Genomic DNA, 23,328 nt, shown 5'->3' with positions numbered 1-23,328 from the left:
CTTACTGCTTTTAATATTCTCTCTGTATTTAGTGCATTTGTTGTTCTGGTTATCATGTGTCAGAGGAATATCTTTTATGGTCTGGTCTATTTGGAGTTCTGTAGGCTTCTTATATGTTCATGGACATCTCTTTCTTTAGGTTTGGGAAGTTTTCTTCTATAATTTTGTTGAAGATATTTGCTGTCCCTTTAAGTTGAAAATCGTCATTCTCATCTATTGTTATTATCCGTAGGTTTGGTCTTCTAATTGTGTCCTGGATTTCCTGGATATTTTGAGTTAGGATCTTTTTGCATTTTGCATTTTCTTTAATTGTTGTGCCAATGTTCTCTATGGAATCTTCTGCACCTGAGATTCTCTCTTCCATCTCTTGTATTCTGTTGCTGATACTCGCATCTATGGTTCCAGATTTCTGTCCTAGGGTTTCTATCTCCAGTTTTGCCTCACTTTGGGTTTTCTTTATTGTATCTACTTCCCTTTTTAGGTCTTGGGTGGTTTTATTCAATTCCACCACCTGTTTGGTCGTGTTTTCCTGCAATTCTTTAAGGGAATATTGTGCTTCCTCTTTAAGGTCTTCTACCTGTTTAGCTGTGTTCTCTTGTATTTCTTTAAGTGAGTTATTAAAGTCCTTCTTGATGTCCTCTACCATCATCATGAGATATGCTTTTAAATCCGGGTCTAGCTTTTTGGGTGTGTTGGGGTGCCCTGGACTGAGCGAGGTGGGAGTGCTGGGTTCTGATGATGGTGAGTGGTCTTGGTTTCTGTTAGTAAGATTCTTACGTTTGCCTTTTGCCATCTGGTAATCTCTGGAGTTAGTTGTTATAGTTGTCTCTGGTTAGAGATTGTTGCTCTCATGTTTCTGTTAGCCTCTATCAGCAGATCTGGGAGACTAGCTCTCTCCTAGTTTCAGAGGTCAGAGCACTCTCTGCAGGCAAGCTCTCCTCTTCCAGGGAAGGTGCACAGATATCTGGCTTTTGGACCTCCCTCCCGGCCGAAGATGAAGACCCAAAACAGGACCTGTCCCAGATGCTGTGTTACTTTGGCCTGTCACAGAAGTTGTTAGCTTCTGTAGTCCACACTCTCACAAGCACAGACTAGTCTCAAAGTATCTGGGAACCAAGATGGCTCCCCCAAGTACTCCTGCAAAGCCCTCCTAGGCCGGGCAGTCACCTATCCTCTGGCAGGGAAGGTTCCCGGATTTCTGGAGCCCGAAAAGGGGCCTGCCTCAGAAGCTTGTGGCTCCCATGTGTCCCAGAAGCTGTTAGCTTCTGTAGTCCACACTCTCACCTGTGCAGACTAGTCTCGGTGGTGTCCGGGAACCAATATGTCTCCCGCAGATGCTCAGGCCAAGAAGTCTCTTGATATGCACTCACTGATAAGTGGATATTAGCCCAGAAACTTAGAGTACCCAAGATACAAGATACAAAGCACATGAAACTCAAGAAGAACCATAGTGTGGATGCTTTGTCCCTCCTTAGAATGGGGAACAAAATACCCATGGGAGTAGTTACAGAGACAAAGTTTGGAGCTAAGACAAAAGGATGGACCATCCAGAGACTGCCCCACCCGGGAATCCATCCCATAATCAGCCACCAAACACAGACACTATTGTATATGCGAGGAAGATTTTGCTGAAAGGACCCTGAAATAGCTCTCTCTTGTTAGGTTATGCAAGTGCCCAGCAAATACAGAAGTGGATGCTCAAAATCATCTATTGGATGGAACGCAGGTCTGAAGGGGTCTGCAACCCTATAGGTAGAACAACAAAATGAAGTAACCAGTACCCCCAGAGCTCATGTCTCTAGCTGCATATGTAGAAGAAGATATCCTAGTTGGCCATCATTGGGAAGAGAGGTCCCTTGGTCTTGCAAACTTTATATGCCCCAGTACAGAGGAACGTCAGGGCCAAGAAGTGGGAGTGGGTGGGTAGGGGAGCAGGGTGGGGGGAGGGCATGGAGGTCTTTAGGGATAGCATTTGAAATGTAAAGGAAGAAAATATCTAATAAGAAATTGAAAAAAAAAGAAATATGCATGTGAACATATTACAGGAAGCCCCAACAGTACAATGTTACTGTACAGATTTTCAAAAGACACTTAGTGTTAGTTATTCCTCTCAATATTTCCTCATCTACTTTCCTTCCTACACACACCCAAATCTAACCCTTCATCTTCCATTATCACCCTTTCACCCTTTAAAAGACTGTATTCGACAAGCCATGACTCTTAAAAATTCCTGACTTTGAATCTTGAGTCAGGAGTAATTCAATACGTATAATATTTTACTTGAGTTATTATACATGCATTGTTTTCCCTGCAATTTACCTGTAATGTGTAACTAGAATACTGTCTCACTTATCAAGTGAAGAAATTGTCACAAATCAATTGGTAAGTGTGGACAACAGAACAGAGACCCACAGAGAGTACTGTTCTATCTATTCATCACTGTAGGATTGGGAAAAGCCCTCTCGATGTCTGCTCATGGTAACTCCCTGAAAACCACTGAGGAAGTGGCTCTTCAGATCCTCTTGCTTTGCCAGTTTGGGGTTGGAACTGTGGCCAATGTCTTTCTGTTTGTCCATAATTTCTCTCCAGTCTTGACTGGTTCTAAACAGAGGCCAAGACAGGTGATTTTAAGCCACATGGTTGTGGCCAATGCCTTGACTCTATTCCTCACTATATTTCCAAACAACATGATGGCTTTTGCTCCCAAAACTCCTCCAAATGAACTCAAATGTAAATTAGAATCCTTCCGTCACCTGGTGGTAAGAAGCACAAACTTGTGTTCCACCTGTGTCCTGAGTGTCCATCAGTTTGTCACTCTGGTTCCTCTTAATAGAGGAAAAGGTAAACTTGTACTCAGAGCAAGTGTCACAAACATGGCAAGTTATTCTTCTTACAGTTGTTGGTTTTTCAGTGTCTTAAGTAACATTCACATTCCAATTAAGGTCACTGATCCACAGATAACAGACAATAACACTGACTGGAAAAGAAAGCTGTTCTATTCCACTTCTGGATTCAGTGTGGGCATTGTCTTCTTGCAGTTTGCGTATGATGCCACATTCATGAGCATCATGGTCTGGACCAGTGTCTCCATGGTACTTCTCCTCCATAGACATCGCCAGCGAATGCAGCACATCCTCACTCCCAATCAGAACCCCAGAGGCCAAGCTTAGTCCAAAGCAACCCATACTATCCTAATGCTGGTGGTCACATTTGTTAGCTTTTATCTTCTAAATTGTATTTGTATCATATTACATGCCCTTTTTATGCATTCTCATTTCTTCGTAAGGCTTGTCAGTGAGATTTTAACTGCGGTCTTCCCCAGTATCTCTCCTTTACTGTTGATCTTCAGAGATCCCAAGGATCCTTGTTCTGTGCTCTTCGACTGTTGAAAATCAGAGTGGCTAAAAAATGCATAATACAAAAGACAGCTTCACTAATACAATTAAGGACTTTATTCCATAAATATGTATTCAACATTTTGTATGAACAAGGTGTGATGCTCTCTGCTGTAATTTTTTTTTTATTTATTTATTATATGTAAGTACACTGTAGCTGTCCTCAGACACTCCAGAAGAGGGAGTCAGACCTCGTTAGGGATGGTTGTGAGCCACCATGTGGTTGCTGGGATTTGAACTCCTGACCTTTGGAAGAGCAGTCGGGTGCTCTTACCCAACTGAGCCATCTCACCAGCCCTCTCTGCTGTAATTTTAAAAGAATAAGGCTATACACCTCTGTTGATGTGAAATGATTTCTGGTTGGAATCTGACTGACATGGTAAGTGAGTTATTCACTACCCTCTGTACTTTTGTATATAACTGCCTCCTGCTGCAGGCTGGTCTAAAACTGATGCAACCTATCTTCCCTAAACAGTTTAATGTGTTAAATGGTCCTGATCAAACGCATATTCTCGCTCCTTCTTAGTTAATACTTTAAACTTCGGATAAGAACAGAATCCATCTCTGTATTTCCCTATTTGAATAAATGAGAGTGCTTTTCTATGATTAAATATTTTCAAGGATGAAATTTATATAAATAGTAAGTATATTGCATGTCATTCCATTTTAGTTAGGAGATATATGCTTAGCTACCTTGGGTCCTACTCAGGGGAGAGTCAAGCACTGAAAATCAAAACTTTGTGCTCTCTAGAGCAACATAATCTGCTGATCACATCAAGAGTAAATAGGTAAAAAGGCAAAAACAGCTCACGTTCCAAAACTTTCAGAGATTTAAAGTCTTAGGACCAGGGAGGAATCCACGATCCACACTAGAGATCTTCTCCTGAAAGACTTTGGTAAAGACTTCACTCTGGGTCATGGTGAAATTGTTTTCCAATCATCACAAACACCTACCAATCAGACAGGAGATAAGACATATCAGAACAATGGGGAGGCAAAGTTGTCACTCCATCAATCAGTGGCTTTCTCAGTCACAAAATTATTTTCTCAGAATATCAAAATCAAGCATCTAATATTTTCAGCTACCTGAGAATGACCCAGGCAAGAAAGACCACAAGATAAATATCTGGAGTGCTTATAGGTGTCAGTGTGATGAAACTTATAATCTGACTTGTGGTACTTAGTCCTATGAACAAAGAATATTTTATCATTCATTTTTTGTTCATGTGTATTGGGTATGTATGTATTTATGGGGATTCCCTCCTCTTAAGGAGAATAGGTGTCATACCCCTAGAGCTGGAGTTACAAACTGATGTAAGTCTACAAATATAATTTCTCAGAATCGAGCTCTGATCCAATGTAAATGTGGCCAGGGTTCTAACCTGCTGATCCATCCCTCGAGGCCCACAATGAGAAATTTATCCAACACACTTAACCCTTCACTTACAATTTGGGGGAGTAGGATATCGTAATGAAATGTTGAAAGAGCTTGAAATAATAGAATAGGAACCAACAGTTTGTATGTTCTATATTGAGGATAGATTCACACTGAGTTATGAAATTAATACTGAGACTCTTCATGTACATTTTCACAGACCTCTACCAACAATAAAAATGACAATCCCACAACACCAAGTCTTGATCATACCACTGGCCATAATAAGAATCAGCAAGACAGCTCAGCAGCTAAAGCACTCAGAGCTTAGAAATGATTATCCCAGGTCCTACATAGTGGAGAGAACAAACTCATACAATTGTACTCTGCCTTCCTCAAATCTGTGCTTGAACATGTCCACACTCCGAAGAGAAGAAAAGTATATTTTCTAAGTTCAGTTTAATCAGTTCAGTGTATCCTATAACACTGATCTCTGCCTGTTAATCTGTGTATCCCCTTATTTCTAAGCATTATTTTGGGATACTTTGTTGGGTTCTATTATCTACCACCCGTCAAAAACTTTTCAATTCAATTACTTCCAACAAACTAACACCCAGTAGTAAAGGAAAAAGTTAGAGAGGAAAATGAGTCTAGACCTCTTAATGCTATGTCCTTCTTATATTAAGTGGGATGTGAGGGCTGCAAGCAGAGCAGAACTCCATAACATCATGAAGTTCTTGGGGCCATGACACAACAAGATTAACCCATGTGGCTGTGGTAATCAGTGGGGTGACCACATTCCCTGAGTTCTAAAGCCATTGGTCATTCCTACTGCATGACCCTTGGCAATATTTGGACATCAGGAAAAAGGAAATGAAAACTACATTGGGATTCTAACACCTATTACAATGGCCAAGATCAACAACACAGGTGACTGCTCATGCTGGCAAGGATGTGCAATAAGGGAAAGGCTCACCCATTGCTGGTGAAAGTAAAAACTTGTACAGTCACTATGGGAATAAGAATAGAGGTTCCACAGAAAGTAGGCAATAGATCTATCTCACCACTCTTGGATATATACCTGAAGGGCACTTCATCCTACTACAAGGACATGTGATCAACCATGATTTTTTTTTGCTGCTCTATTCATTCGCAATATGAATAAATCTGTTATCAACCAAGAAGTGTCAACAAAAGAAAGGATAAAAAGTATGGCACACTTATTTATAATAGCCAGAAGCTGGAAGGAACCCAGATGCCCCTCAACAGAGGAATGGATACAGAAAATGTGGTACATCTACACAATGGAGTACTACTCAGCTATTAAAAAGAATGAATTTATGAAATTCCTAGCCAAATGGATGGACCTGGAGGGCATCATCCTGAGTGAGGTAACACATTCACAAAGGAACTCACACAATATGTACTCACTGATAAGTGGATATTAGCCCAAAACCTAAGATACACAAGATATAAGATACAATTTCCTAAACACATGAAACTCAAGAAAAATGAAGACTGAAGTGAAAAAAAAAAAAAGAAAAAAAAAGTATGGCACATTAGCACAATGGAGCATTACTCAGCTGTTTAAGAACAGGCATCATGATGTTTGTAGGAGAATTGCGGTATGTATTCACTTATACAAACATTCCTCTTACCTGGATTTGCTTGGTCAGCTGATGGAGCTCTGTGAGAAGCTCTGCAATTCGATAATCAGCAGACACAAGGGCCATGGGATGGGCCTGTGAAGGGCATCTGGTCAGAGAGGGGTAATGAAGGGAAAGCTATCATTGCCTGCTATGGGTTGGACGGTATTTCTGCTATGTAAAGTCCTGGTCCATGAATGACCTATTTGGAAATAAAAGATGAAAGCCACAAGTAGAATAAAACCTTTAAGAGTGACTGTGTCCTTATAAGAAGCAGCAAACACATACAGAGGGAAGACAGCCATATAATCACAGAGGCAGAGATTGGAGTGATGTGGCTTTGAACTTGAGAGTTTTTACTTGGCTTTCAGAGTAGCCAGAATGATAGCCAAGGACCACCACACTCTACTTTAAATAAGACTTTATGTGAAGATGGTTTCCAAATCAAAGGAACATTATTTTCTTATTACAGTACAAAGATAAATTACACACACACACACACAAACTTGCTCATAACAAAGTAAATGTATTATAGTGGTATTGTGATGAAAATAAAATGTTTTTATTTAACAAAAAGTAATCCGGGCAGTGGTGGTCCAAGCCTTTAATCCCAGCACTTGGGAGGCAGGGGCAGACAGATTTCTGAGCTTGAGGCCAGCCTGGTCTACAGAGTGAGTTCCAGGACAGTCGAGGCTATACAGAGAAACACATCATCACAACCACCAACATCAATATCACGATCACCACCAGCAGCAGCATCTCACCATTCCCACTTTACCATCCTGATCACCATTACCATAGCCACCATTACCATCACCACCATTATCACATTTTTCACCATCATCACCATCACAGGCATCACTATTATCAATCACCATCACTTATACATAGTTATTAGCCATTAAATAAATAATAATCAACCTACAAAGGAGATTGATACATAAAATGTTCTAGTGAGGGACACGAGGATTTCATGAAAGGGGGGAAGAGATTGACTCTTCTGAGTGGACTCGGGGGATGAGTTGGAAAAGGGCCAGAAGTGCAAGGAGACATAGGGTTGAGAGATGGAATGAAGAGAAAGAGCTGGAATTTGAGGGCATATGAGAGATGTTATGAAAACCTATGGCAGTGGAAATTTCTAACATATATGAAAGTGATCCTACTGAAATTTTCTAATAACTGAGGATACAGAGTCCCAACTGACCACCTCTTTTCAACTAAGGGGTCTTCAAGAATTCAAAATCGACATGATTGATTTTTATGTAAAAGTTTAGATTTGTGATTCCTTTAAGCTTTTTTCAGATTATTTTAGAGATAAATAATAAAATACTTGTCCCTTTCTTTGTAATTTCTGCCTTCCAGGAAGAGAAACTTGATGAGAAAACTGCCTTGCATGTGTACACTTTGTGAATTTATAATAAGTTCCTTACTTATAAATGTACCTAGGTTATATGCCAGCAAGATTTTGATGAAGGGACTCTGGTATATCTGTCTCGTATGAGGCTATGCCAGGGCCTGGCAAATGCAGATGTGGATGCTCACAGTAATCTGTAAGATGGAACACAGGGCCCCCAATGGAGAAGCTAGAGAAAGCACCCAAGGAGCTGAAGGGGTCTGCAACCCTATTGGTGGAACAACAGTATGAACTAACCAGTACCCCCAGAGCTTGTATCTCTAGCTGCATATGTAGCAGAAGATGGCATAGTCAGCCATCACTGGGAAGGGAGGCCCCTGGTATTGCAAACTTTATATGTCCCAGTACACAGGAATGCCAGGGCCAAGAAGCAGGAGTGGGTGGGTAGGGGAGCAGGGCATGGGGGGAGGGTATAGGGAACTTTCGGGGTAGCATTTGAAATTTGAAATGTACATAAAGAAAAATCTAATAAAAAATAAATAAAATCTAAAAAAAATGTACCTGGGTGTTTGGGGATAATTTGTTTTCTTTACCTTTACTATATAATGTTATTTCTCATAACAGTATTGGGTAACACACTGTTTTTCATAATCATTTACTAGAAGAAAACTAAAACATGCTCACATTGTAGTTTTATACTGCTTGAAAATTTTTGCTGGGATATATAAGCTATGGAAGAAGGAATAAAGAGTGGAGAGCTGAAAATTGTTCCTTTCATACAAGAACTATGTGTATGTGTGTATATGTGTAAAGTTTGTTTAAGTGGAAGTTTGGAACAAAGTTCCTTGAGCGAAAGTATCTGTATATATACATATATATATATATAAAGCTTGTCTGGGTGTGTGTTGGAGCTTGCTCCATCCACCAACTGTTTTTATATATGTAAGTGTGTGTGAAAGGCTCGGTTAGTTAGTGCTTGCTCTAACTATTCCATGTATTAATGTGTATGTCTCTCTGTAGGTCTGTATGCATGTAAGTTTGTATGAACATATGTATGTATGTATGTATGTATGTATGTATGTATGTATTTGTATGAGTTATTGGACTACTTTATTTCAGCCATGTAGTGTGTGTGTGTGTGTGTGTGTGTGTGTGTGTGTGTGTGTGTGTGTGTGTACTGAGGCATCATCTTGCTGGATTTTTCCTTTGATGTATATAAGGTGTCCTTCTCCATCTCTTTTCATAACTTCTGGTTGAAAGTCTGTTTTATTAGATATTATAATGGCTAGGCCAGCTTGTCTCCTGGGTCTGTTTGCTTGGAAAACCTATTTCCAGTCTTTTACTCTGAGGCAGTGTTTATTTTTGTTGCTGAGCTGTATTTCTTGTATATAGTAAAATCATGGATTCTCTTTGCCTAACTACTCTGTTTTTATTGGTGACTTGAGTCCATTGCTGATAGGAGATACTAATGCCCAATGATTGTTACTCCTTGGTGTTTTGTTGTTGGAGGTGTTATTGTGTGTATATAATTCTATTCTTTTGGTTTTGCTGTTCAATGATTAAGTTCTTATGTTTTCCTGGGTACAGTTAAACTCCTTGAATTGAAGTTTTCTTTCTTATATCTTTGAAGGGCTCTATTAGTAAATAGATATTTCTTAAATTTATTTTTGTCATGGATTATGTTTACTTTTCTATCTATGGTAATTGAACATTTTCATGGATAGATACTGTGGTCTCTTAAGGTCTGCAAAACTCTTGTCCATGCCCTTCTGGCTTTTAGAGCCTCTGATGTGAAGTCAGGTGTAATTCTAACCGGACTACCCTATATGCTACTTGTCTTTTTCTCCCCTTCATCTTTTAAATTTCTTTCTTTGTTATGTACATTTAATGTTTTATTATATGGTGGCAGGATTTTCTTTGTCATCAAATCTATTTTGGTTCTTGTAGTTTTATAGTTATATCTTTCTTTAGGTTAGGGATGTTTTGTTCTATGATTTTGTTGAGTATATTTTCTGTGCCTTTGAGCTGGCATTATTCTCCCTTTATTTCTACCATTCTTAGTTTTTGTCTTCTCCTAGTGTCCCAAATTTTCTGAGTGTGTTGTATTAGAATCAATTTATTTGACACTTTCTTTGACCGATACAGCAATTTTTCTATTGTATCTCTGATGGCTGAGCTTCTCTCTTCTTTCTCTTGTAGTCTGTTGATGATGCTTGTGGCTTGTAATTCTCTTCTCTAGGTTTTCTTTCTCCAGGGTTGGCTCCTTTTTTTGTTTTCTGTATTACATTTATTTCCATTTTCAGGTCCTGAACAGTTTTATTCATTTCCTTCACCTGTTTGGTTGCATTTTCCTGTATTCTTTCATATTTATTTGTTTCCTTTTTAAATGCCTGTTTGATCCTGTCTTCCTGTATTTTAAAAAGATATTTACTTATTTCCTCATCAAAGGCCTCTATCTTCTTCATACGATGAGATGTAAGGTCATTTTCTTGCTCTTCAGGTGTGTCAGGGTACCTAATGCTTGCTAGAGTAAGATAGCTGATTACCTGTGGTGCCATATTTCACTGGCTTTTCCTTATCATATTTTAGCTCATCCTTTAGCCATCTTGTTGTCTCTGGTATTAGCTGTCCTAGCCATACAAGGTCACAGTAGGCCTCTGGGACTGATTGTACCACTTGGTAACAGGTCTACCAGGAGGCATGCAGAGCTGTGGACAAGGGTGTGGAGTGCAGGTTCTCAATTGCATGTAGAAGTGTGGACAGGAAGATAGGGCATAAAAAGAATGGAGAGAATTGGGCAGACCTCACAGCTTCTGGGAGTAATAGAGTTCAGCACATGGGAAATAGGAGAGTGAGTTGTTCTTGGTTGTTCTGGATGTCAGTAGGCCTCCTGGTGACAAGGACCAGCCTTAGCTTAGAGGGCGGTTCTGAGGAAGTGGTGTTTGGGAGCAACAAAAAGAATGGCTTGAAGTCAGTTCTGGGGTACAAGCTGATAGCCTTGTGTTCTGCTAAGACAGCTTTCTGAAGATGACCAGAGAGATAACCTCTAACATACAATAGTCCATTCTTTTATTTTCATGTCAATGCAATCATGCACCCCACATACTCTTTTGATTACATCACAAATTTTGAACTTAGCCCCTTAACCGCTAAGAAAAGACAGCAAGCACATTTTTCTTAACATGGCAAACAAACTCAGAAATCTGCTTGCTTTGTAAGAACATACAATAAGCTATGAGATCACTACTCCCTCATGCTGGGTCTAAATTTCCTCTGTTCCAGGATGTCCTTGAACTCAGAAACCTGCTTGCTTTTGTGTCTTCCTGCCTTTGCATCTTTCTGACAAGCTTGCTCATAGTGCAACTGCTTCTGTACTTTTTTTGGTACATGAAACCCCTCTTGTAACTCATATTACATCTTTATTTTTTGAATAGTTGAGAAATCCTGTTTATATATTTTTAAATTCATGTATTCAGTGTTCTTTTCTATATCATTAAGGGCTGCTGTGAAAGCCACAGCCTTTATAGTTTTTGCTAAGGCATAAACATACCCTCCCATCCTAAGAGGTATTAACCTTCCCAGAAAGGACATTCCACAATAAACTTGTCAAGTATCATATTTCCTGATAACTGTCAACACTTGTGGAGTCCTATGTCCTACTGGCTCCATCCCAGAGTTGCGATCATGTCCCACCATCACCCTCATGACCATGCAGGATTCAGCATCCTGGAAGGCAGGCAGAACTATGGGCCAGTGAGAGGAGTATAGATCAGAGATTGCAGACTGGTGTGTGGAACTTTAGATGGAACATAGAAAGGCCATGCGTTTATTTGTTTGTTTGTTTGTTTATCTATCTATTTATTTATTTATTTATGCATGTTTTCTTGAAATTTTACCTGCTAATTTCTGCCCTTTGCAAAGTTATCTCATTATAATTCATGCCTCCTTTGAATTTTCTTAACATTTCAGTATTTGTTCTTTATTTTGATTGATGTGATAATTTTCATTTTGTCAAAAACCCAGTTATGTTACATGAATATGTTTTTGTTTTAATCCCTGATATGGGATATGGGGCTGTTTCCAATTGTCCACAACGAATAATTATGAGTGTCTCATGCTTTAGGAGGGGTATGATTTTTTCCAGCTGCAGACAGTTTTAGTTTGGAATTCTTGGGGGTCTTGAGAAGGTATTTGTGTGAGATCCCCAAGATGGCCTGTGGTGGCTCCTGCTTTGCCTGCTGCTGTCAGTCCCCTTTGCTGCTGTACCTGTTCCTGAATTTGCTATTAATGAATTATTGTTTGGCTGTCTTGTTTGACTTCTGGTTAGATATATCATGATGATAGATTTTGGACTTACCAAAACCAACATCAGAGGTCTACACTCCTTTTCCTCTCTAACTATTCTTTACTACTGAGTGTTGGTTGGAAATATTGTGCTGAAAAAAACTGTTGGAAGGGTAGTAGATAATACAGTCCAATAACGTACACCAAAATAATGCTTAGAGATAAGGGTATATACAGATTAACAGGCAGAGATCAGTGTTATAGGATACACTGAACTGAATAAAGTGAACTTAGAAAATACACTTTTTTTCTTTTCATTGTGTGGACATGTTCAAGCACAGATTTGAGGAAGGGAGAGGACAATTGTAGGAGTTTGTTCTCCCCACTAGGTAGGACCTGGGATAATCATTTCTAAGTTGTGAGTGCTTTAGCTGCTGAGCTGTCTTGCTGATTCTTATTATGGCCAGTGTTATGATCAAGGCTTGGTGCTGTGGGATTGTCAGTACATGAAGAGTCTCGGTATTAATTTCATAACTCAGTGCAAATCTATCCTCAATATAGAACATACAAACTGTTGGTTCATATTCTATTATTTCAAGCTCTTTCAATATACCTGATATTGATAATTTCCTACTCCCCCAAATTGTAAGTGAATAGTTAAGTGTGTTGGATAAATTTTTCAGTGTGGGCCTCAAGAGATGGCTCAGCAGGTTGGAAGCCTGGCCATATTTACATTGGATCAGAGCTCGATTCTGAGAAACTATCTTTGTAGGCTTACATCAGTTTGTAACTCCAGCTCTAGGGGTATGACACCTATTCTCCTTAAGAGGAGGGAATCCCCACAAATACATACATACCCAATACATATGAACAAAAAAAATGAATGCTAAAATATTCTTTGTTCACAGAAGTAAGTACCACAAGTCAGATTATAAGTTTCATCACACTGACAGCTATAACCACCCCTGGTATTTATCTTGTGGTCTTTCTAGCCTTGGTCATTCTCAGGTAGCTGAAAATATTAGATGCTTGATTTTAATCTTCTGAGAAAATAATTTTGCGATTGAGAAAGCCACTGACAGATGGAATGACAACTTTGCTTCCTCGTTGTTCTGATATCTCTTGTCTCCTGTCTGATTCGTAGGTGTTTGTGATGATTGGAAAAACAATTTCACCATGGCTCAGAGTCAAGTCTTTACCAAGGTCTTTCAGGAGAAGATCTCCAGTGTGGATCCTGGATTCCTCCCTGGTCCTGAGACTTTAAATCTCTTAAGGCTTCTGAGCAGGAGCTGTCTATGCCTCTTTTCCTATTTACTCTTGATGTGATCAGCAGATTGTACTGCTCTAGAGAGCACAAAGTTATGTTGTTCAGTGCTTGACTCTCACCTCCTTAGGGCCCAAGGTACAAAGCATATATCTCCTAACTAAAGTGGAATAACATGCAATATATTTACTATATACAAAATGTTCATCCTTGAAAATATTTAATTAGAGCAATGCATCCTTGTTTGTTCAGATAGAGAAATATAGAGAGGGATTCTGTTCTTGTCCGAAGTTTGAAGTATCAACTAAGATGGAGCGAGAGTATCAGTTTGATCAGGACCATTTAACACATTTAACTGTTTAGTGAAAATTGGTTGCATCAGTTTCAGTCCAGCCTGCAGCAGAATGCAGTTATATACAGGAAAACAGAGAATGGTGAATAACTCACTTACCATGTCAGTAAGATTCCAACCAGAAATCATTTCACATCAACAAATGAGTATAGCCTTATTCTTTTAAAATTACAGCAGTGAGCACCACACCTTATTCATACAAAATGTTGAAAACATATTTATGGAATAAAGTACTTAATGGTATTAGTGAAGGTGTCTTCTGTATTTGGCAGTTTTTATGGGCTCTTATTTTCAACATTTGAAGAGCACAGAACAAGGATCTTTAGGATCTCTGAAGATCAACAGTAAGGGGCAGATACTGGGGAAGACTGCAGCCAGAACCTCACTGACAAGCCTTATGAAGAGACGAGAATGTATAGAAAAGGCATGAAAGATGATACAAATACAATTTAGAAGATAAAAGCTAACAAATGTGACCACCAGCATCAGGATAGTATGGGTTGCTCTGGTCTCAGCTTGGCCTCTGGCATCCTGATTGGGAGTGAGGATGTGCTGCATTCGCTGGCGATGTCTATGGAGGAGAAGTACCATGGAGACACTGGTCCAGACCATGATGCTCATGAATGTGGCATCATGGGAAAACTGCAAGAAGACCATGCCTACAATGAATCCAGAAGTGGAACAGAACAAGTTGCTTTTAGAGTCAGTGTTATTGTCTGTTATCTGTGGACCAGTGACCTTAATTGGAATGTGGATGTTACTTAAGACACTGTAAAACCAACAACTGTAGCAGGAATAATTCCACAAATTTGGGACACTTGCTCTGAGTATAAGTTTACCTTTACCTCTATTAACAGGAACAAGAGTGACAAACTGATGAATACTCAGGACACAGGTGGAACACAAATTTTTGCTTCTTGCCACCATGTGACTGAAGAAATCTAATTTACATTTGAGTTCATTTGGAGGAGTTTTGGGAGCAAAAGCACTCATGTTGTTTGGAAATATAGTGAGGAATAGAGTCAAGGCATTGGCCACAGCCATGTGGCTTAAAATCACCTGTCTGGGCCTCTGTTTAGAACCAGTCAAGACTGGAGAGAAATTATGGACAAACAGAAAGACATTGGCCACAGTTCCAACCCCAAACTGGCAAAGCAAGAGGATCTGGAGAGCCACTTCCTCAGTGGTTTTCACGGATTTACCATGAGCAGACATGGAGAGGGCTTTACAGGACCCTGGAGTGATGATTAGGTCGGACACTACTCTCCTCGGGTCTCTGTTTTATTGTCCACACTTACCAATTGATTTGACACAATTTCTTCACTTGATAAGTAAGACACTATTCTATCACACTACAGGCAAATTGCCTGAAAAACAATGAATGTATAATAACTCAAATAAAATTTTATACTGATTTTATTACTCCTGCCTCAATGTAAATTTTGTATTGCAACTACATCTTTACTGGTTCAGTAGGTCAAGAGCACAATAACACACATTTTGCCACACCAAGGTCTTTGCATATGAATACAGACAGTAAAGAGTCTACTATGAGTCTGTGATTCCATCATCAGAATTCAATACAATTAGGAGGGAGGAAACGCTTCAATTGGGATGTAACTAAATCAATAACAAATAAAAGAATATATAAATGCAACATAAAAATAATTAATTGAATTTTGTGTATTATAGTAACATATTAAAAATAGTATGTATGGGAACAATATGATATTGCACTCAATAATAAAGTTGTGTAACTGAATTCAGTTGTAGAAAATTAAGTTGTTGGCTTTTGTGAAAATTTTATACTATTCATCCTCAAAATTAAAAAAAAAACACCAAATACTTCTGATAAAGCCACCTGTGTTGTAATGACACAGATGAACACAGGCTTACATATATGTCCTCCATATGAAAAAAAAAAAAAAAACACTTGCTAACAAGTTCCATTTAATCTTAATTTTACTGATCATAATTTTTGTTCTAAATGTGAGGTGCCAGAATCTTACCTGCATCATCTGCAGATTCCCTCCAAAATTATTAACACAATCCCTTTGCAGTAATATAATATAATATAATATAATACAATATAATATAATCCCAATACCCTTTGCAAGCTGATGCTTAGTCTGCACTTTACTTGTTTATATGTTTTCTATAGGAGCAGGAGGGCCTCCATCCACCAGGTATAATTCATTATCTTACATGCATATGTTACACTAAATGCTGTTTTCTCCTGAGTACTAATCTAGGACACAGACATTTCTTTGACATGAAAGCAAAATATTAACCTATTCAAGTTAACCTGCAGACTTCAGAAAGAAATAATGTTTCATGTTGGCTTCAGAAGACAATTTTCACTGAAGAAAAGAGGAAAGAATTTTAAGTAGAAGTCTATGGTTGGAAGAATCCCACCTTCTGAGACTCAGTCAGGATGAAGATGCTCATCTGAAGGCCAGCTGCAGAGCACAGCTCCTATAGAAGCATATTTCCTAGTGCCCGAATTGAGGAACTTCTCTGTGTCACTCTTTGCCTGAGAAAGAATGCAATGAAATTCGGAATGGTTTCTTATTCTCCACGCAATGCTGTAAAGATAACCCAACAAAGTCCTAGTTTCCAGGCTCATAAAATAATAGGGCACCGGGACATGACATCCTTCAGAGAGTTTATTATTGTATCATCTGTGGCATCCGCACATTTGTCTGCATGGTGTCTTTGGGATACCTCCAATGAAGGAATATCATTTATCCCCAGAGCAAATCTCCATTCCTTTCTGATGTTTACTGATGATGTCTAGGAGTTTGTTAGATGTTAATGAGTACCTGGGCAGAAGTTAGGGAAGGGTTTCCATGTTTCCTTCCGGGAGAATCTAAGTTCTGAATTGAGTTTGTCATCAGATGTGAATTGGGGCGCTCCAGGGTAGAACAAGGGACTCATTATGTGAGTTTCTACAGAGTACTTTCCTCCCTACTATTTCACTTCTGCAAAATTATTCTGACAATAAGTCCTTCTAGAAAACTGGCAATGTGTCATTCAGATTCTGTAATTTCCCAGGAAGTTGCTTCATTACAACTTTTCCCATGTTGGACCCAGGACATTTATAAATGACGAATTTATTAACAGAAACTGGTCTTTCCCACCTGAATCCTGGGGTTATTCCCATATCCACTTGTTTTCAGGAAGATCATGACTTGTTTTCTGATATACTCATGAATTCTTATCACAGATCTAATATACATTGATAGTATCTAGAGAATTTCATTTGTAATTAACTAATCCTGGACATACAAGCAAAGATATGGATTGAGCAATCATTAATAAATACATAGCTCCAACACATGTCTGCTCTAGGTATAATAAAAAACTAGGGATTTAGTTTTGATTTTCAGTGATGAAAAGTAAAAATTCTGATTATAAATCTAAGAATTGTATGTTCTAAACATTTATTGATATTCAAACTTGCAACAATATTGTCTCAGGCACAAAGGACATATACTTAAACGTGTGAGAAATAAGATATCATTGCACTTTATTTTTCAAATGAAATTACCAGTACTCAAAAGGGATATATGTGGAAATAGGACAAAAAGAAAGAATAACTGGTCATTAATTGCTTAGAGACCTTAGGGTTGTCTAGGACAAGCACATATCCATAATTTCTACTGTGAAATTTATATTGGCTAATTGACAATTACATATCATTTATTAGCCTAATAAATAATTATATTGAAATAACCTTCAAATTCAGGAATTTGTAAGAGTCATGGCATGATGAAAAATGAGGAGGTAGAATACAGTCTTATAAAGGATGAAAGGCTATAATGGAACATGAAGAGTTCGATTTGGGTGTGTGTAAGAGAGAAAGTAGACCAAGAAATATGGAGAAGAATAACTCTGACTAAGTGTCTTTTGAAAACCTATACAGACACTTGCTGCTATTGGGGCTTCCTGTAATACATTCACTTGCATATTTCAAAGGAGTTTTAATAAATCAGCACTATACTAGTTGGACAGTCCCTCACGTAGACATCTCATGATAAATAATGTAAGCTTCTTTGATTTTTATTTTTTGTAATTTCTTTTTATTTGGGTATGAGTAACTATTTTGGATATTTTCTTTATCTATATTGTACATGTTATACCCTTTCATGGTCCCCCCCCCGGAAACCCTCTATCCCATCCTCCCTCTCCCTGCTTTTATGAGGATGTTCCTCCACCTACCCACCAACTCCGACCCCTCAGACCTCAGTTTCCCTACACTGGAGCATCTATCGAGCTTTCATAGGACTGAGAACTACTCCTCTCACTGATGCATGACAAGGACATCCTCTGCAACTTATGTACCTGGAGCTTTGTATACTTCTTTGTTGATGGGTTAGTCCCTGGGAGCCCTTGGGGGACCAGTTGGTTGATGTTATTCTCACTGTGGGGTTGCAATCCCCTTCAACTCCTTTGGTCCTTTCTCTAACTTCCCTATTGAGGACCCTGTGCTTAGTCCAATGGATGGTTGTAAGCATCCATCTCTGTATTTGTAAGGCTCTGGCAGGGTCTCTCAGGAGACAGCCATATCAGGCTCCTTTCAGCATGCACTTCTTGGCATCCACAATAGGGTCTGGGTTTGGTAACTAACTGTATATGGGATGAATCCTCAGATGGGTCAGACTCTGGATGGCCTTTCCTTCAGCCTCTGCTCTACTCTATTTTCATATTTGCTCCTGTGAGTATTTTATTCTCCTTCTAAGAAAGACTGAAGCACCCACACTTTGGTCTTCCTTCTTCTTGAGATTCCTGTGGTATGTGAATTGTATCTTGGTTATTTGGAGCGTTTAGGCTAGTATCCACTTATCAGTGAGTACATAACACTTGTGTTCTTTTGAAATGGAGTAATCTCACTGAGGATATTTTCTAGTTCTATCCATTTGCCTAAGAATTTCATTAATTCATCCTTTTTACTACCTGAGTAGTACTCCATTGTGTAAATGTACCACATTTACTGTATCCATATCTCTGTTGAGGGACTTCTGGGTTCTTTCCAGCTCCAGGCTTTTATAAAAGGCTGCTATAAAAATAGTGGAGCATGTGTCCTTATTACAAGTTTGAGCATCCTCTGGGTATATGCCCAGGAGTGGTATTGCTGGGTCCTCAGGTAGTACTATGTCCAATTTTCTGAGGAACTGCTAAACTGATTTCCAGAGTGGTTGTATCAGCTTGCAATAAAACCAGCAATGAGGAAGTGTTCCCCTTTCTCTGCATCCTCGCCAGCATCTTCTATCACCTGAGTTTTTTATTTTAAACTTTCTGAATGGTGTGAAGTGGAATCTCAGGGCTGTTTTGATTTGCATTTCCCTGATGACTAAGGATGTTGAACATTTCTTTAGATGCTTCTCATCCATTTGATATTCCCCAGTTGACAATTCTTTGTTTAGCCTTGTATCCAATTTTTAATAGGGTTACTTGATTTTCTGTAGTCTAACTTCTTCAGTTCTTTGTATATATTGGATATTAGCCCTCTATTAGATGTAGGATTGTTAAAGATCTTTTCTTATTCTGTTGGTGGCCTTTTTGTCCTACTGACAGTGTCCTTTGCCTTACAGAAGTGTGTAAACTTCTCTTTCAGGTTTAGGTGATTTCTTTTTCTAGTTGCTTGCCAATTAACTCCCAAAGCACTATCTAAGCCACAACCAATACTCACAGGCTATTACCCCTGGTGCTGGTAATTCTCCAAAACTTGGTGGCTGAAGACAGCACATACTAAACACACAGAACATGAAGAAATCAAACTGGCACTTACTTTGAAGATTTGTATGCTGCCCATCTGTCCATAGATGGTATAGAAACAGGTTGAAAAGTCAAGTGGAAATCATTCTTTAAAGGTGCCACATACAGTACTGCAGGAGAAAAGGACTCAGCAATACCATCCTTCTGTGAACCCTGACATGTTCAGCAATTATGGGCTTGATGAGATCTATCCATTGATTAAAGCTGGAAGAAGCTGAGGAGGAGGGCAACCCTATAGGAAGACCAGCAGTCTCAACTAACCTGGACCACAGAGATGACTCAGACACTGAGCCACCAACCCGGCAGTATATACCAGCTTATGTGAAGCACCCAACATGTATATACAGCAGAGTACTGTGTAATCTGGACTAAGTGAAAGAAGATGCCCCTAACCCTGGAGAGACTTGAGGCCCCAGAGAGTGGGGAGGGTAGAGGTGGAGACATCCTTTTAGAGAAGGGGGACAAAGCATGAGATGAAGAATAGTCACAGGGCAAACCAGGAGGGAGATAAAGACAGAATTATAAAAAAAAAGTTTGAAGAAGAAAAACATAGAAAAAAAATGTTATAGGAGAGACCAACTACTTTCTTCTTAGGCTACAGACCCTATCCACAAGCTAGAACTCATAAATGTCACTGTTTATATTTTCTGTGGGCAGATGGATACTAGGAGGGAATCCAGTACTGTTTCCCTTAATGGAACTAGAACTGAAATATTTTTTTAATTTTATTTTTTAAAATTAGTTATTTTCTTCATTTACATTTCCAAGCTATCCCAAAAGTGCCCCATAACCTCCCATGCCACTACCCTACCCACCCACTCCCACTTCTTGGCCCTGGATTTCCCCTATACTGAGGCATATAAAGTTTGCAAGACCAATGGGCCTCTCTTTCCAATGATGGCTGACTGACCATCTTCTGCTACATATGCAGCTAGAGACAGAAGCACCGGGGGTACTGGATAGTTCATATTGTTGTTCCGCCTATAGGGTTGCAGATCCCTTTAGCTCCTTGGGTACTTTCTCTAGCTCCTCCATTGGAGGCCCTGTGATCCATCCAGTAGCTGACTGTGAGTATCCACTTCTGTGTTTGCTAGGCCCCGGCATAGTCTCATAAGAGACAGCTATATCAGGGTCCTTTCAGCAAAATCTTGCTAGTGTATGAAATGGTGTCAGCGTTTGGAGGCTGATTATGGGATGGAACCCTGGATATGGCAGTCTCTAGATGATACATCCTTTCGTCACAGCTCCAAATTTCGTCTCTGTAACTCCTTCAATGGGTGTTTTGTTCCCAATTCAAAAAGGGGCAAAGTGTCTACACTTTGGTCTTCATTCTTCTTGAGTTTCATGAGTTTCCCAAATTGTATCTTATATCTTGGGTATTCTACGTAACTGGGCTAATATCCATTTATCAGTGAGTACATATCATGTGAGTTCTTTTGTGATTGGGTTACCTCACTCAGGATGATGTCCTCCAGGTCCATCCATTTGCATAGGAATTTCATAAATTCATTCTTTTTAATAGCTGAGTACTACTCCATTGTGTAAATGTACCACATTTTCTGTTTCCATTCCTCTGTTGAGGGGCATCTGGGTTCTTTCCAGCTTCTGGCTATTATAAATAAGGCTTCTATGAACATAGTAGAGCATGTGTCCTTCTTAATGGTTGGAACATCTTCTGGATATATGCCCAGGAGTGGTATTGAGAGATGCTCTGGTAGTACTATGTCCAATTTTCTGAGGAACTGCCAGACTGATTTCCAGAGTGGTTGTGCAAGCTTGCAATCCCACCAACAATGGAGGAGTGTTCCTCTTTCTCCACATCCTCGCCAGCATCTGCTCTCACCTGAATTTTTGCTCTGAGGCATTCTGACTGGTGTAAACTAGAATATCAGGGTTGTTTTGATTTGAATTTCCCTGATGATTAAGGATGCTGAACATTTTTTCAGGTGATTCTCAGACATTCGTTATTCCTCGGTTGTGAATTCTTTGTTAAGCTCTGCACCCCATTTTTGAATATGGTTATTTGATTTTTTTGGAGTCCATCTTTTTCAGTTCTTCATATATATTGGATATTAGTTCCCTATCTGACTTAGGATAGGTAAAAATCCTTTTCCAATCTGTTGGTGGACTTTTTGTCTTATTGACGGTGTCTTGTGCCTTACAGAAGCTTTGCAATTTTATCAGGTCCCATTTGTTGATTCTCAGTCTTACAGCACAAGCCATTGCTGTTCTATTCAGGAATTTTTCCCCTGTGCCCATGTCTTCAAGGCTTTTCCCCACGTTCTCCTCTATAAGTTTCACTGTCTCTGGTTTTATGTGGAGTTCCTTAATCCACTTAGATTTGACCTTAATACAAGGATATAGGAATGGATCAACTAGCATTCTTCTACATGATAACCACCAGTTGTGCCAGCACCATTTGTTGTCTTTTTTCCACTGGATGGTTTAGACTCCCTTGTAAAAGATCAAGTGACCATAGGTGTGTGGGTTCATTTCTGGGTCTTCAATTCTATTCCATTGGCCTACGTCTCTGTAGCTATACCAGTACAATGCAGTTTTTACCATATTTGCTCTGTAGTACAGTTTTAGGTCAGGCATGGTGATTCCACCAGAGGTTCCTTTATCCTTGAGTAGAGTTTTTGCTTTCCTAGGTTTTTTGTTATTCCAGATGAATATGCAGATTGCCCTTTCTAATTCGTTGAAGAATTGAGTTGGAATTTTGATGGGGATTGCATTGAATCTGTAGATTGCTTTTGGCAAGATAGCTATTTTTTACTATATTGATCCTGCCAATCCATGAGCATTGGAGATCTTTCCATCTTCTGAGATCTTCTTTAATTTCTTTCTTCAGAGACTTGAAGTTCATATCATACAGATCTTTCACTTCCTTAGTTAGAGTCATGCCAAGGTATTTTATATTCTTTGTGACTATTGAGAAGGGTGTTGTTTCCCTAAAATCTTTCTCAGCCTGTTTATCCTTTGTGTAGTGAAAGGCCATTGACTTGTTTGAGTTAATTTTATATCCAGCTACTTCATTGAAGCTGTCTAACAGGTTTAGGAGTTCTCAGGTGGAATTTTTAGGGTCACTTATATATACTATCATATCATCCTCAAAAAGTGATATTTTGAATTCATTTCCAATTTGTATTCCTTTATCTCCTTTTGTTGTCGAATTGCTCTGGCTAGGACTTCAACTACAACGTTGAATAGGTATGGAGAAAGTGGGTAGAATTTTATTGAGTATTTTTGCATCGATATTCATAAGGGAAATTGGTCTGAAGTTCTCTATCTCTATTGGGTCTTTATGTGGTTTAGGTATCAGAGTAAATGTGGCTTCATAGAATGAATTGGGTTGAGTACCTTCTGTTTCTGTTTTGTAGAATATCTTGAGAAGCTCTGGAATTAAGTCTTCTTTGAAGGTCTGATAAAACTCTGCACTAAACCCATCTGGTCCTGGGTTTTTTTTTTTGGTTGGGAGACTATTCATGACTGTTTCTATTTCCTTAAGGGATTGGGACTGTTTAGGTCATTAATCTGATCCAGATTTAACTTTGGTACCTGGTATCTGTCTAGAAATTTGTCCATTTCTTCCAGGATTTCCAGTTTTGTTGAGTATGGCATTTTTAGTGGGATCTGATGGTGTTCTGGATTTTCTTGCACCCGGGGATTCATCCCATAATTGGCCACCAAATGCAGTCACTATTGCATATGGGAGGAAGATTTCCCTGGAACACCCTGATATAGCTATCTCAAGTGAGGCTATGCGAGTGCCTGGCAAATACAGTAGAGGTTACTCACAGTCACCTATAGGATGGAACACAGGGCTCCCAATGGAGGAGCTAAAGAAAGTACCCAAGGTGCTGAAGGGTTCTGTAACCCT

General features: G+C 39.2%; 1 protein-coding gene and 1 pseudogene across 1 annotated transcript; one reads left to right on the top strand and one right to left on the bottom strand.

Moving 5' to 3' along the window:
- On the top strand, nucleotides 2,466–3,389 carry Vmn1r-ps71 (vomeronasal 1 receptor, pseudogene 71; annotated as a pseudogene).
- Nucleotides 13,962–14,885, bottom strand: Vmn1r107 (vomeronasal 1 receptor 107). Its single transcript, NM_001166759.1, has one exon. The coding sequence runs from the start codon at nucleotides 14,883–14,885 to the stop codon at nucleotides 13,962–13,964; it is 924 nt and encodes a 307-aa protein (NP_001160231.1).
- Nucleotides 14,886–23,328: the final 8,443 nt, after the last annotated feature.

This window comes from Mus musculus, chromosome 7 (assembly GCF_000001635.26).
Source record: "Mus musculus strain C57BL/6J chromosome 7, GRCm38.p6 C57BL/6J".
NCBI classification, from domain to species: domain Eukaryota; kingdom Metazoa; phylum Chordata; class Mammalia; order Rodentia; family Muridae; genus Mus; species Mus musculus.
This window is presented reverse-complemented; position numbering and strand designations above follow the sequence as displayed.